This window comes from Cynocephalus volans, chromosome 2, assembly GCF_027409185.1.
Source record: "Cynocephalus volans isolate mCynVol1 chromosome 2, mCynVol1.pri, whole genome shotgun sequence".
In the NCBI taxonomy this organism is placed as follows: Eukaryota; Metazoa; Chordata; class Mammalia; order Dermoptera; family Cynocephalidae; genus Cynocephalus; species Cynocephalus volans.
This window is the reverse complement of record NC_084461.1, coordinates 177959705-177973361: the sequence shown is the minus strand read 5'-3', so window position 1 is coordinate 177973361 and position 13657 is coordinate 177959705. Positions and strand designations below refer to the sequence as shown.

Below are 13657 nucleotides of genomic sequence, written 5' to 3'. Positions count from 1 at the left end.
CAGTCCACTAAAAATGATGTTGATTTACATTTATTGAGTGGGAAGATGTTAATCATACATTAGAAGGGGACAGAGGATTGTAATATAGTATAGTGTTCCTTTTTTGAGAAAAATATGTGTATTTAGTAAAATAACACTTTCTTGAAAAGTTGTGAGCAAACTGGTGATGGTTTTTGCTCATTTCAGCATTTCTCCTAGTGCGTCTTAAGAGGCTGTGAAGACATATCTGACATAAATTATGTGTAATTTTAGGCTGAGGAGGTTTTCAAAAACTTTATGTATCCTTTTTTTTCTAGCACGACACAGAGTACAACTTAAGGTTCTTGAACTTTTTTTTCTAGCTCGTCAGAACTGTGGCACGCCACCATGAAGAAAAGAAGCTCCGTGAAGAACGAGGAAGAAGGGAGGAACAGAACAGATTGAGACGTATAGCTGCCTCTACAGCCCGAGAAATAGAGTATTTTTGGTCAAATATTGAACAGGTAAACTCTGAAATTTTAATGGGGTCATAAAAATCAGACTGTCTGCGAGCTGGCGAGGCTGCCTGTCCAAGGGAGGAGGTGGCGCATCCCATCCTTCAGGGAGGACCTTGAGCCCTGCTGGCACCCTTCTGGGATGTTGGCTTAGTAGAGGGTTTTGGACAAGCCCGTCCTTGCCTCTGTTTGTCTTTGTGCCTGAAATACGCAGTCAGCTGTGACCCACGTGCTTTGAGGTATATGAAAGCCACAGTGAGGGCCCTTAAGATAGTTCTTTTTAGTATTTGTGCAAGTCCCTAAAGGCAGCTTACTTCCAGAATGGCTGCTTACTCTCTCTTCTTTTGTTAAGTTTTCATCTCACCACCTGTAGAATTTGGGTAGGATGTAGTTAGACAAAATAATGAAAAAGCATCAAACTGAAGATTTCTTTCTGAAGTAATTTGCAATAAGTTTGGATGACTGTAATTTTAGACTGTTATCTGTGAGTTTTAATGTTTTTATATGCAGGACTTCTATAATTTACATCCTTGATAACTTGCTTATTTAACTCCTTGTATTTAGGTTGTGGAAATAAAACTACAAGTAGAATTGGAAGAAAAAAGAAAAAAGGCCTTAAATTTACAGAAGGTGTCCAGGAAAGGTATGATACTTTAAGAAAAGCCTTGACATCTTCCAGATTGTGCATTGTTTAGTGTCTCTGCTCACCAGGCAGCTTCCTGGCATTGTGGTTCTTATGGAGCCAGCCCAGGGAGGCATGTGCTCACCAGCCATCTGGGACCATCTGGTGTGCCTGTTTGTTATGTCACTCTTTGTGTAGCCATTGTAGTGTTATACAAGAGCACTTCAGGAAATTCATTGAAAAATGGAATTAACAGATAATGCAGTCTTTCCATGAACTTTCTGAAGATGCCTCATACTTCATTTCTTTTGAGATGTGCTGGTGTGAGGCAGCACCCCACAGTGATTGACCTTGGGTTGCTCACAGAACTGAGTTTCTGAGTCTGTACCCTGTGGTCAGCCTCTGCACAGTGAGGTGCTGGGCACACATGCTGGGGTTCCTCTGGGTGTCTGGCTGGTGCAGTGGCTCTGTGTCCCTCTGCCTTTAGCTGTTCCTGTGGTAGCTCCCTGTACCCATTGTTGGACACTATGGAACATGCCAGGCACCAGTGCAGGCATTCACTGCCTCATTTGAGAATGTCCTTGGGAGTGGTGGGCATAATACCTCTCACGTTACTTATGAGGAAACTGAGGCTGAGAGGTGGCCACTGCTGAAAGTCACGGAACTGTAAGATGGTAAAAATCACTGCCTTGGTTACTAGAGGCAAGGAGGCAGTTCTTGTGCTTCCTGTCCCTGCCCTGCAGAAGGCACTGGCAGTGGGGCACAGCCAGGACAGGAGGGCTGCCCTACTGAAGGCGAGCAGTATCTCTCCTCCACAGCTGTGGGGAAAACCAATCATGTTCCTCATCTCTTTAGGAAAAGAGTGGAGACCTAAGGGATTTGATGTGTTGCCAGAAAACCTTCTGGTAAGTTCAGGATTGTTACTGTGCTCTGTAAGAAAGAATGGAAGTGATGTGAGTGGAATGCAGTGCTCTGATGAAACAGAGCTGTTCGTTTTCATCCAGAGAATTTGTAGGTTATGAATATTATTCCCTTTCATTAGAAGATCAGTCTACTTTGAGAACAAACTGATACTTTATAGCTTTAGTCTCTCATGGGTGTTAATTTGGCAATTTGGGAAGATACAGCTGAATGGGTGATTGCAGATTTACATCCTTGCTTCTCACCCACCTGAGGCTGAGGACAGCCCAGCTGCTTGCCTCAGGTCTCCCCGCTGTCCTTAGAGTACATACCAAGTAGATGTTCTGCCTTGGTTTCCCATTCTGTGTTTTTAGATCTCATGTTTGTGATTTCTATTCTGTGTTTCAGGATTTAGGAATACCTGGAAGAAAGAGAAAAGCTAGCACATCTTTAACTGATGATGAAGGTCTGTCCCCTTCCCGTTGCTGCTGTCTTTATGGCCTGCAGGGCTCTCAGTGAAATCATATGTGGAGTGCTCACTCAGTGCTGCTGAACAACAGAGCTGGGATGACTTTGGCTTTGTTCTTACTGTTTTAAACCAGTTGGAAAGTTTGACCCTTGTGTTTATTTGGATATCTTGGTGTATGGTGTGTTTTTTGGTGTCTCTGGAGGACTTGTGTTTTCTGCAGCAGTGTGGTGGTGTCTACTTTTGTGAAGTTTGGAAACTCAGGTGCATCTTGGAGAGTACTGGGGCCACACGCTCATATGGTACAGGACCAAGTCCCTTCCTGTCTTCGGTTTGGGGACATGCCAGGCTGGAGTCAGGTGCAGCCTTGCTGCCTGTCACTCAAAGGGACGCAGACCCATGGTCGCCAGGCAGGGCTCTCAGGAGAGGCTCTTGTGACTTTTAGGTGTTGGCACCTTATTTAGATCAGAACATTTGACCGCTGGGTGTGAGTGAGCTGGGGACAGCCCATGGCCATCAGCTTATGACCAGTGCCCAAACCTATGTGGACTGTGGTAGAGAAGTCCTTAGGACTGAAGTCTGGTCTCAGGACAGAGGAAGGGAGCAGGAATAGAGAGTGTGAGGAAGACTGACTGACAGTGTGGCAATTCCTGTCAGTGTCTGGCAAGGCCTGCAATGTTGCTGGCAGTGCTTTGCTCAGCATCAGTGTGGTTTTATTAAGGGCTTGATTTGGCAGTTGATTAACTTTTCCAGATTTTAAAAGATTGATATTTTGGTATGTCTTGATTCTTATTTGGAAGTTGGCAGGGAGAGTTTGGCCAGATTATTGATATAGTGATTCTATCAGTTATGCTTCAGTTCTGCTGTGTATGACAGAAACAAAGTAACAGTGGCTCAGGAGAGCTGGGAAGCTGAGGGTATGTGGTCCAGCCTGTTACAGAGTTTTGGTGGTGTTCTTAGGGGCCCCTGCTTCTGTCTGCCTGCTGTCCCGGTGCTGAATCTCCCCTTTACCTACTCTCCTGGGTCAGGTGATTCCTGCAGCTCCAGACACTCTCCTGAGGTGGCTGGCTCCTATAGCTTGAGCTACTCTTCTGAGGTGGGTGGATCTTACAGCTCCAGCTGCTCTCCTGGGTCAGGTGGCTCCTGCAGCTTCAGCTACTCTCCTGTGTCAGGTGGCTCCTGCGGCTTTAGTATTCTTTTGTGTGAATGTCTTCTGGAACTCTTGTTAGCGTTATTGAAGCTGGAGGAAGGGGGAAGTCAGAGGAGCAGAACGTCTCCAGCCCAGTTGCTGTGTTGCAGTATCCTCCTGGAAGGTCCTAAGCAGTGCTCTTGCCTACACATTACCGACCGACTTGTTGCCGTTGGGCTTCTGAGACGTTTGTCTCTGCAGGTAGCGGTGTACTTGGAGAAAAAGTGGAGCTGGTTGCTGGGGAAGGATTGGAATGTAAATGCAACTTGCAGTCTTTACACACAGCGGTTTAAAATTATTTTCTTTGTAGGTGTTTGACTGATGAGGGGCATTTGATGGGAGATGGATTAGTTTGGGGAGATTGGAAAGGCTCAGTATACCTACTTTGCGTAATGTGCATGGATAATATTGTCAGCTTAAACTTTGTCTTAAAGTCTCTTAGAGAGATACTATCTGTTTCTTTTCTGACACTGTTGGAGTTATATTCTGTTTATCTCTGGGTGTTATAACTAACAGTAAGTTTCTAGCTTTAAGCTGTAAAGCTGTGCAGTCATGTCTCCTTCTTCATCTTTGCCCCCTGAACACGTTATCCAGTACAAGATTAGCCGTGATATTAACAAATAACATGCCAAACACAGAACAGTTCAGAGTTAAGACTGAAATGAGAGTCAGAAATGTGTTTATTCTGTGCTTGCTGTGTGGCAGGGTGCTGCTCCCTGAGGGCTAGTGCCAAGACCCAGGCAACATTATCCTGTACTGTAGATAAATTTAACTCTTGACCTTTTAGGCAGTAAGAGAAACCCCGTAGAGTATAGTAGGTGTGTGCATTTCTTGTCATCTGGAAAACGGATCATTTCTTCACAAGGAACACGTTTTCCCTGACTTAGACTCTAGTAGCCATTTAGGTTTGTGTAAATTCACTTCTCCACTTTTATTGTTTTCTCACGTTCTTAGGAGAAAATTTATATATTGAAACAGACTTTTATTTGACTAGAGTTAGTTAAGCCCTAAAGATGTCTTGGTGTAACTTGGAAAAAAACAAATTAACCACCCCTGACTCTTCACTTTTTTTCCTCCAAAGCTCTTGGCTCTGGCAACCAAGCGATCAGAGGGGCAGAGGGATTTCTAAGAGGAAGGGATGGCTTTACCTGTCAGGTGCTGCCAGGGTGTCAGGTGCTGCCAGGGTGTCAGGCACAGTCAGGACTCAAAGCATCTGGGTTCCAGGGACTTGTGTGGTTGGGGTTGGGTGCCTTGGCCACCTTAGTGAGTGGTGGGGTTTGTAGGGAAGAAATGAGTTTGTGGGCAGTAGGGAGAGGTGTTGGGTTGTTCGTGTGGGCGTTTTGTTTGTCAGAGAAGAGAGACAGGGACATGCATGAGTGTTGGTGGGCTGAGAGGGGACTGCTGCTGAGGGAGTTTGCTGCTGGGATGTTGGTAGATACTCTTCTGCCAAGAACCAAGACTTCTGTTGGGAGGAAGGCTGAAGTTTGGGGCTGGAGTCTGAGCAAAGCGGAGCTGGTTTGAGCTGGTGGCTGTGGAGGACAGGAGAAGAGCTGAAGAAAGTACTGGATGGGTGCTGGCCTGGCGAAGATGAGGTCATGGTGAACCCAGATAGCATGCTGTGGGTTTTTCTGCAGGGAGACTCAGCAGGAGATGGAAAGTTTAGCATCTCTCCATGTATTGGACTGAATCAGGTCTGTTGTGTGTTGCAAAACCAGGGCTGTGATTCACAGGTGAAATGAAAGGGATGATAGGGTTCCCAGCTTTCTGCTTATTTAATAAACTGTCAGTTCCAAATTGAACCTGAGATATTAGAAAGCTCAGTTTTAATGTCTTTAATAGCTGTACAAAACAACTTTGAAGCCTTACAGTGTGTAATGAGCAACTGAAGCAGCTCCAGGCAAGTCTTGCAGCTCAGTGACATTTGCTCATAATTTCAGTGGAAGATGAAGAGGAGACCATTGAAGAGGAAGAAGCTCATGAGGGGGCTGTGGACCACCAGATGGAGCTTTCTAACTTAGCCAAAGAAGGTATGCTGTTGCCACCTTACTGAAGAATGCCTTTATGAAATGTCAGATAGGTACAAAACAACATTTACAAAATGTGTGTCAGATATAAATAATAACAAGATGTTGAGCCCCGGTGCCACCACATTGCTGTCCAGCTTGAGAAGAGCAGCGCCTGTGTCCCTTCCTGTTGCTTGCTGCCCTCTGTCCCAAGGTCATGCCCGTTCTGGATTTTATGTTGATTACACCTTTGACTCTTCCCTCTGTCACCTACACATGTCTCCCTGGCCATACTGTTCAGCTCACACGTGGAACAGCTTCATGTGGACGGAGTCACACTGGAGTGCTTGGGCGTGCTCTCCTCACGCTGCCACTGGGCTCCTGAGCTGCATCCATGTTGTTGTGTGTGGCTGAGTGCACTCATTTTCACTGCCCAACAGCATTCCGTGTGTAGATGTGTCACCAGTTATTTTTTGTGCTATCAGTGGACTTTGGGCTTGTTCTGTGTTGTGCCTTTGTGGATGGTTCTGCTGCGAGTGTTCCCTGTTCCCAAGCATATGCACGTCCATGTGTGCCAGAAGGTGGAGAGCAGGCTGGAGGGCGGCTCAGCTTCAAGAAACGATGCCGGCTTTGTTCTGCTTTGTTCTGTGGGGCTGCGCTGAGCTCCACAACTCAGGGATGCTTGGTGCTGTCCTCCCTGAATGTTTGAAGTGGTGTCCCCTTGTGATTTCAGGTTGCATTTCTTTGGTAACTAACGAGGCAGAGTATCTTTTCATGTGTTTCTTCTTCTGCCTGTCTTTTGTCCATTTTGGTATTGGGTTTTCTTTTCCTTATCAACTCGTAGGTGTTTTTATGTGTTCTGGACGTGGATTCTTTGTCAGGTATGCGTTGCAGTGACCTCTTCCCAGTTTGTGGTGTATCTTTTCATTCTCTTTACGGTACCTTTTGATAAAAGGTGTTCTTGATTTTAGAGTAGTTGAATTTATCAATTTTGTTCTTAAAAAACTCTTTTACTTAAAGATCACAAGGATGTCCTTTCTTATCATCTAAAAACTTTTGTTTTTACTCTCATATTGATGTCTTTGATCCATCAAGAATTACTTTAGTCTATAGTGTGAAATGAGCGTACAATTTCTTTTTTTTCCAAAATATGTAACCAATTGTCCCAGCACGAGTTTGAAAAGCCTGTCTTTTCCCCACTGATCTTCAATGTGAGCTCAGACATAAATCAAGTTTCCTTATATGCACGGCTTACTCTGGGATCTTTGTTGTTTTATTGGCCAGTTTGTACTAATTTCTGTAGTACTACCACACTACCTTAATTATTATAGTTTTATAATAATTTTTGATAGCTGATTAGGTAAATTACTCTATCTTGCTCTTTTTTGGGACGGTCCTCACCATTTTGGGACTATTTCGGATAGATGTTAGACTCAATTCCTCAGGTTTTACAGAAAAACCTGTTGGAAATTTTGATTAGAAATTAATTGCATTAATGAGCATTTGATAAGAATTGCCATCTCTATAAAGTTGAGTCTTTCCAATCTATGGTCAAAATTCAGTTCTTCATTTACTTAGGTCTTCTTAAATAGCTTTTAATGAAATTTTATGACGTGTATATCTTTTGTTAATTTCTAGGTGCTGTATATTTTTTGAAGTTGTATTAAATTGTTTATTTTTTAAAATTACATTTTAAGTTTGTTTTTGGTACATAGAAATGCAGTTGGTTTTATTTACTGATTCTGTATGTGGCTACTTTGCTAAACTCTGGATTAATTATTATTATTATTATTATTTTGGTGGCACAGGGATCAGCACCACGCTCTAACCAACTGAGCTAACCAGCTAGCCCCAGCATTAATTCTGTGTATACCATCACTTTCTGAAGAATGACAGTTTTGCTTTATAATTCTTGTTTCCTTTATTACTTTTCCTTGCTGTATTATGCTGGGTAGGACTTTCAGTAAAATGTTGAATTAGAAGATGCTGATGGTGGGCAACTTTGGCTTGTGCTTGATTTGAAAGGGAACATTTTCAGTCAGAAAAGCAGTATATTGTAGTGGCTGAGACATAAATGCTTGGTTCAGATATACTGTTTGCCACCCACTAACCCAGTGACCTTGGTTGGGTTGTCTAAACTGACATTTTCCTTAGGTGTAGAAAGGGGACGATAGTTCCTACTTCACAGTGTTGTTCTGAGAATGTAGTGTGTGTAAGACTTGTCCTGGCAGGTACTGAGTGCTCTTTACTCCTGCTGTTGGGATGGTTATGATGATATTTTCAGTGTTTCACTGTTGGGCATGGTGTGAAGGTTTTCTTGTAGATATTTTTTATCGTGTTAATGAAGCTCATGTCTATTCTTCAGTTAGCATTTCTGTTGTAATTGGGTGTTGCATTTTTATAGGGTGCTTTTTCTTACTGAGCCTTGGTTATGGTATTTTTGCTTTGAGTCAATTCCTGTGAATTACATTTACCAATGCTGTATTTGATTTGCTCAGATTTTGTTTATGCTCATGAGTGAGACCGGATGAGAATTTCCATTTATCATACTATCCACGGAGGTTTTAGCATTAAGGTTATCCTAATCTCACGCATTAAATTGAGGCGTATATTTTCATAGATGGTTGTAGGACAGCTCAGGATTTTTTTTCTTCATAGCCAAGTTTGATAGTTACATTTTCTAAGAATTTTTTCATTTCATCTAAATTTTGTAATTTTTTTGTACGTTGTCAGTAATATCTCCTTATGCTGTTTCAGTCTTGGCTGTATTTGAACTTTTGTTTCCTTTTCCTGATACTGCTTGTTTATGTCTTTGTTTTCTTGATTAGTCTTGCCATAAGGTTGTCAGTTTCATTCTTTGTACCGGGAGCCTGTATATTGTTTTCTGTTTTTATTTTCTGCTCTTAGTATTTCTTTCTTTCTTTCTTTCTTTTTTTTCTATACAGTTGTCTTTTTCTAATTTCTTAAATTGGATGACTAATTCATTAATTTTCAATAGCTCATTAATTTTCATTAGCTCATTAATATAAACTCAGTACTAGCTGAATATCATGTTTTTATTTGAAATAAGCTTCAAATATTTTCTAATTTCCCCTATGTTTTTTATTGACCCATGAGTATATAGAATAGTATGTTCCTTTATTTCCAAACAATACAGAAGTTTTGATATAAATTTTTATCATTATTCTGCGTAAGTTGCATTTTGATCAGACAGTGGATTTCTATGATTCTCACTCATCTGAATTTTGTTGAAGCAGGTTTTGGATGGCCCAGTTCATAGACATTTCATCTGTACTTTAAAATGCATACCTTCAGCAGTTCATGTTGCAGTTTTCTCTCTGTCCAGTTGCTAAAACTTGTTGATTGTGTTGCCCAGTTCTTCTGTATCCTCACTGTGAATTTTTGTCATCTTGGTCAGTTACTGAGAGAGGTATGTTAAAATTTCCCATCATGATAGTGGCACTTATTTCTCTTTCTATTTCTGTGAACTTTTATATATTTTGAGACTATGTTATATAGATTTATGATTGTTATGCTATTACTTTATCATTTTTACTGTATTGTAGATAATTTTATCAGATTCATTTTCTATTTTATGAATTCTTGTTTAAGTTGTTCCTAATGTGATAACCCATCCATTGAGTTTAAATTTTAGTTACCATTACCAGTTTGTTTATATTCTTTATGGTTTTAAAACTGCTTTGAATGTTAAAATTATCTCTTGCACTTTATTCACATTTCCAGTTATCTCTTTTATTTCTTTGAATATAGTAAGTGTTTTATCGTTTGTTCCTGGTAATTCCGTATGTGGAGTTTTTGCAAGCCTATTCTGCTTGATGTGTGTGAACCCTGGTTTTTGCTGAGGGTGCGTTTTTTCCCTAGCGTCAATAAAAATTGATTTTTTGACAATTTATTGGAACTTTGTGACACTTCTGTTAGGCCTGACACTAAAGTAGTTTTCTCCAGAGAGGGTTTCTTTTAACTTCTGTCTGTGTTCTATTATTTAATGTGTGTTTCTTGTAAACAGCATATAGTTGTGGCCCCTCCCCCACCTCATTCTGACAATCTTTGTCTTTCAAATGGAGCTCTAGTAGATTTGTATTAAATTTAAGTTTGTTCTAGTTTGGCTTAGATCTGTCATAAATTTTAAATTTGTTTTCTATTTATCTCATCTGTTCTTTATCACTTTATGCTTACTTCAAGCATTAATCAAGTATCTTAAAAATGATTCCATTTTTTCCTTCTCTGTTAGCTTTCCAGTTACCCTTTTTCATAGTCTCTTAGTAGTGGCTGTCTGATTGTTGTTTGCACCCTTGACTCAGTAGAGTCCGTTGTCGCCTCTCCTAGGGTGATGGAGACACAAAGGATTACTCAAAGCCCATTTTTCCAGAGCAGTGAGAGGCCCAGAAGGGGTTAACCCCAGGAGCAATTCCTTCAGGAGAGAAGGATTCCTAGGAGTAACACAGAATCAGGTTTTCTCTGTTTTTATTGTCCAGGCAAGAAAATTACAGAAAAAGAACACAGGTGGTTACAGAAAGAACAATGAGATAATCATTATGGCAATACTTAGTTCCCCAAGAAACTTAAAGAAACACCCAGAGGCGAGGTGTGGAACATCCCCCAAACCATCAACCTTGAAGCTTTTAGCTCACACACTTTCTCATCATTAGGTTTAGCTGCACCAAGGACGACTGCCCTTAGAGCAAGCATTTTTGCTGTGTTACAATTTTTTTTATCTACAGCAGAGACTTCAGTCCTGGGAAAGTTTTCTGTTTTTCCCAAGCTTAGCATTACTATGTGCAGTACTAAAAAGTTAGGCTATTCCTTAAACTACAAGGCTTTGGCCCTGCTAAAACTAAGGACTGTGGTCCTACTAAGCTATGTTAGGCCCTGTGGAATGCATGTGCTTTATTAATGTTAGTATCCTCCACAGTCCATGATAAATTAGCACTTTAGTTCTTTTATCACTTTCCGGTCAGGAATTGGGAGCAGCTGGGTGCTGGTGTCTCAGGGCTCCTGTGAAGATGCTGTCTTCAGCTGGTTTGGCTTGGCCAGGCTCACTCTGCCAGCTGGCAGATTCTTGCTGGATGTTTGGGGCTGTTGCATGTCTGTGTGACATGGTGCTGGTTTTCCCAGAGCAAGTGTCCATGAGAGGGTGGGATGGGCACTGCAGGGTCTTTCACAGACAAGCCTCAGAAGTCACGCAGGCCAGCCCTAGTTGGTGTGGGAGGTGCCAGGGTGGACACGAGGAGGTGTTGAGTCAAATCCATGAATAGGGGATGCCTCTCATTGGGTCAGGGATTCTTTCATGGTCCTCAGGAACCTGTTAGAGCTTTCTTCATGGAGATGTGGTACATTTTTGAAAGTTTAATTGGAAGTATTTAATTTTCTATCTAACTGAGATCTTTTCTTCCATTATATCTTCTGACTAATTTATATATGTGGAGGCTGTTGATTTCTAAGTATTAAGTTTGTTTTAAGAAACCTTACTGAATTATCTTATTATTGTAATGTTTTTCAGTTATTTTTCCTGTGTGTTTTTCCTTCTTACATAACCATTATATAATGTATATATACATTTCCCAGCATTTTGTTATGAAAACATTCAGACATTGAGAAAAGTTGGAAGAACCTTATTATGAACACCATAAACCCACCACCTAGATTCTACAATTAAGATTTAGTTTTACTTGACTTAATCACATATCTATCCATTAGTACAATATGATGAATATTTTAAATCATGAGCAAATGAATTCAGAGGGATTTTTGCTGGTCTTAAATAGTGCCTTTAGTATTGTTCTGTAAGGGTACTTGTACTTGTATGTGACATTTGTTATTTTTTTTCTCTATAACCTTTATTGACATATACACATGCAGAAAAACTTACATATCACAGGTAAACAGCTCAGTTAAAGTGTTTTCTCCCCCATTATATGTAACACTGTGTGGAACTTCTCTGAACATGAATGTGGGTCCAGTTTCTGATCATTCCTCTAGATAGACTCATTAAAGTGGGGAGTAAGGAGGTGAGGGCATTAAATTTTAAAGCTCTTCAGCTTTCCATATCGGTTTATGGAAAAGTTAAGCCAGTTTATACCATTACCAATAGTGTTTGAGAGTATCTGATACATTATATTTTTCCAATATTATGATTTTTGAGATGGTTGCTAATTTGATAGGGGACAAATTGTGCACTATATGATTACTAGAGACACTCAATTAAATATTTTATTAGCCCTTTAGACTAATTTTTTGTGTGAAATAGCTTGACATCTTTTTGCCTGTTTTGATTGGGGCTTTACTGTGGCTTTTTTTTTTTTTTTAAAGCAATTAGGGTGAGTGCTTTAAACAAAAAGCTTAAAAATCTTCTATCATACTTTCTGAACCTTTTTTCTGTCTCATTTTTGTTTGACTTTTTAAAACATTTTGTGTTTTTATGTATCATGTATCAGTTATTGTTGATCAGTTATTTTCTATAAATGGTATTCTTTTTTTTTTTAAAAATTTTATTTTGTCGATATACATTGTGGTTGATTATTGTTGCCTCTTACCAAAACCTCCCTCCCTCCTCCCTCTCCTCCCTACCCCCCAACAATGTCCTTTCTGTTTGCTTGTCGTATCAACTTCAAGTAATTGTAGTTGTTATATCTTCTTCGCCGCCACCCCCTCCGGTTTTCTTTTTGTGTGTGTGTGTGTGTGTGTGAATTTATATATTAATTTTTAGCTCCCACCAATAAATGAGAACATGTGGTATTTCTCTTTCTGTGCCTGACTCGTTTCACTTAATATAATTCTCTCAAGGTCCATCCATGTTGTTGCAAATGGCAGTATTTCATTCATTTTTATAGCTGAGTAGTATTCCATTGTGTAGATATACCACATTTTCCATATCCACTCATCTGATGATGGACATTTGGGCTGGTTCCAACTCTTGGCTATTGTAAAGAGTGCTGCAATGAACATTGGGGAACAGGTATACCTTCGACTTGATGATTTCCATTCCTCTGGGTATATTCCCAGCAGTGGAATAGCTGGGTCATATGGCAGATCTATCTGCAATTGTTTGAGGAACCTCCATACCATTTTCCGTAGAGGCTGCACCATTTTGCAGTCCCACCAACAATGTATGAGAGTTCCTTTTTCTCCGCAACCTCGCCAGCATTTATCGTTCAGAGTCTTTTAGATTTTAGCCATCCTAACTGGGGTTAGATGATATCTCAGTGTGGTTTTGATTTGCATTTCCCGGATGCTGAGTGATGTTGAGCATTTTTTCATATGTCTGTTGGCCATTTGTATATCTTTCTTAGAGAAATGCCTACTTAGCTCTTTTGCCCATTTTTAAATGGGGTTGCTTGTTTTTTTCTTGTAAAGTTGTTTGAGTTCCTTGTATATTCTGGATATTAATCCTTTGTCAGATGTATATTTTGCAAATATTTTCTCCCACTCTGTTGGTTGTCTTTTAACTCTGTTAATTGTTTCTTTTGCTGTGCAGAAGCTTTTTAGTTTGATATAATCCCATTTGTTTATTTTTCCTTTGGTTGCCCGTGCTTTTGGGGTCGTATTCATGAAGTCTGTGTCCAGTCCTATTTCCTGAAGTGTTTCTCCTATGTTTTCTTTAAGAAGTTTTATTGTTTCGAAATGGTATTCATTTTTAACTTAGTCTGTAGGTGTTACTATACATTTATTAGATGATTTCAGAAATATTTTTGTTCTTTTATGAATAAAACTTGAGTTTCTTCATTTCACTTGATCTTAGCCAAAAGGCCGAGAAGTGATGAGTTTCTTCATTTCATTTCAAAGATTCTCATCTTACTTTATGTAAAGAATATTTTAGATTTTATATCAGTAATGGGCAGCTATCTTAGTTTTTAGAAAATAAATGTGCTTTTAATAAACATATACTTTTTCCAAGGAATTATCTAAAGCCAGGAGAAGCAGTGTATGTGAAAAGGAGCCCCTTTGTCTTCTTTGCTCTGGTTCTCCTGGCTCCTCTCTTTCCCT

At 40.2% G+C, this 13657-nt stretch overlaps 1 protein-coding gene across 10 annotated transcripts in view; it reads left to right on the top strand.

Moving 5' to 3' along the window:
- The window catches only part of EP400 (E1A binding protein p400), a 118148-nt gene that overhangs the window by 34878 nt on the left and 69613 nt on the right, over positions 1-13657 (top strand). For all 10 annotated transcript variants that reach the window (XM_063084913.1, XM_063084934.1, XM_063084910.1 and 7 more), the window contains 5 exons: positions 342-482; positions 1038-1116; positions 1951-2000; positions 2404-2461; positions 5588-5677. In XM_063084913.1, coding sequence (XP_062940983.1) covers positions 342-482; positions 1038-1116; positions 1951-2000; positions 2404-2461; positions 5588-5677 — 418 coding nt within the window. The remainder of the gene's footprint in view (positions 1-341; positions 483-1037; positions 1117-1950; positions 2001-2403; positions 2462-5587; positions 5678-13657) is intronic.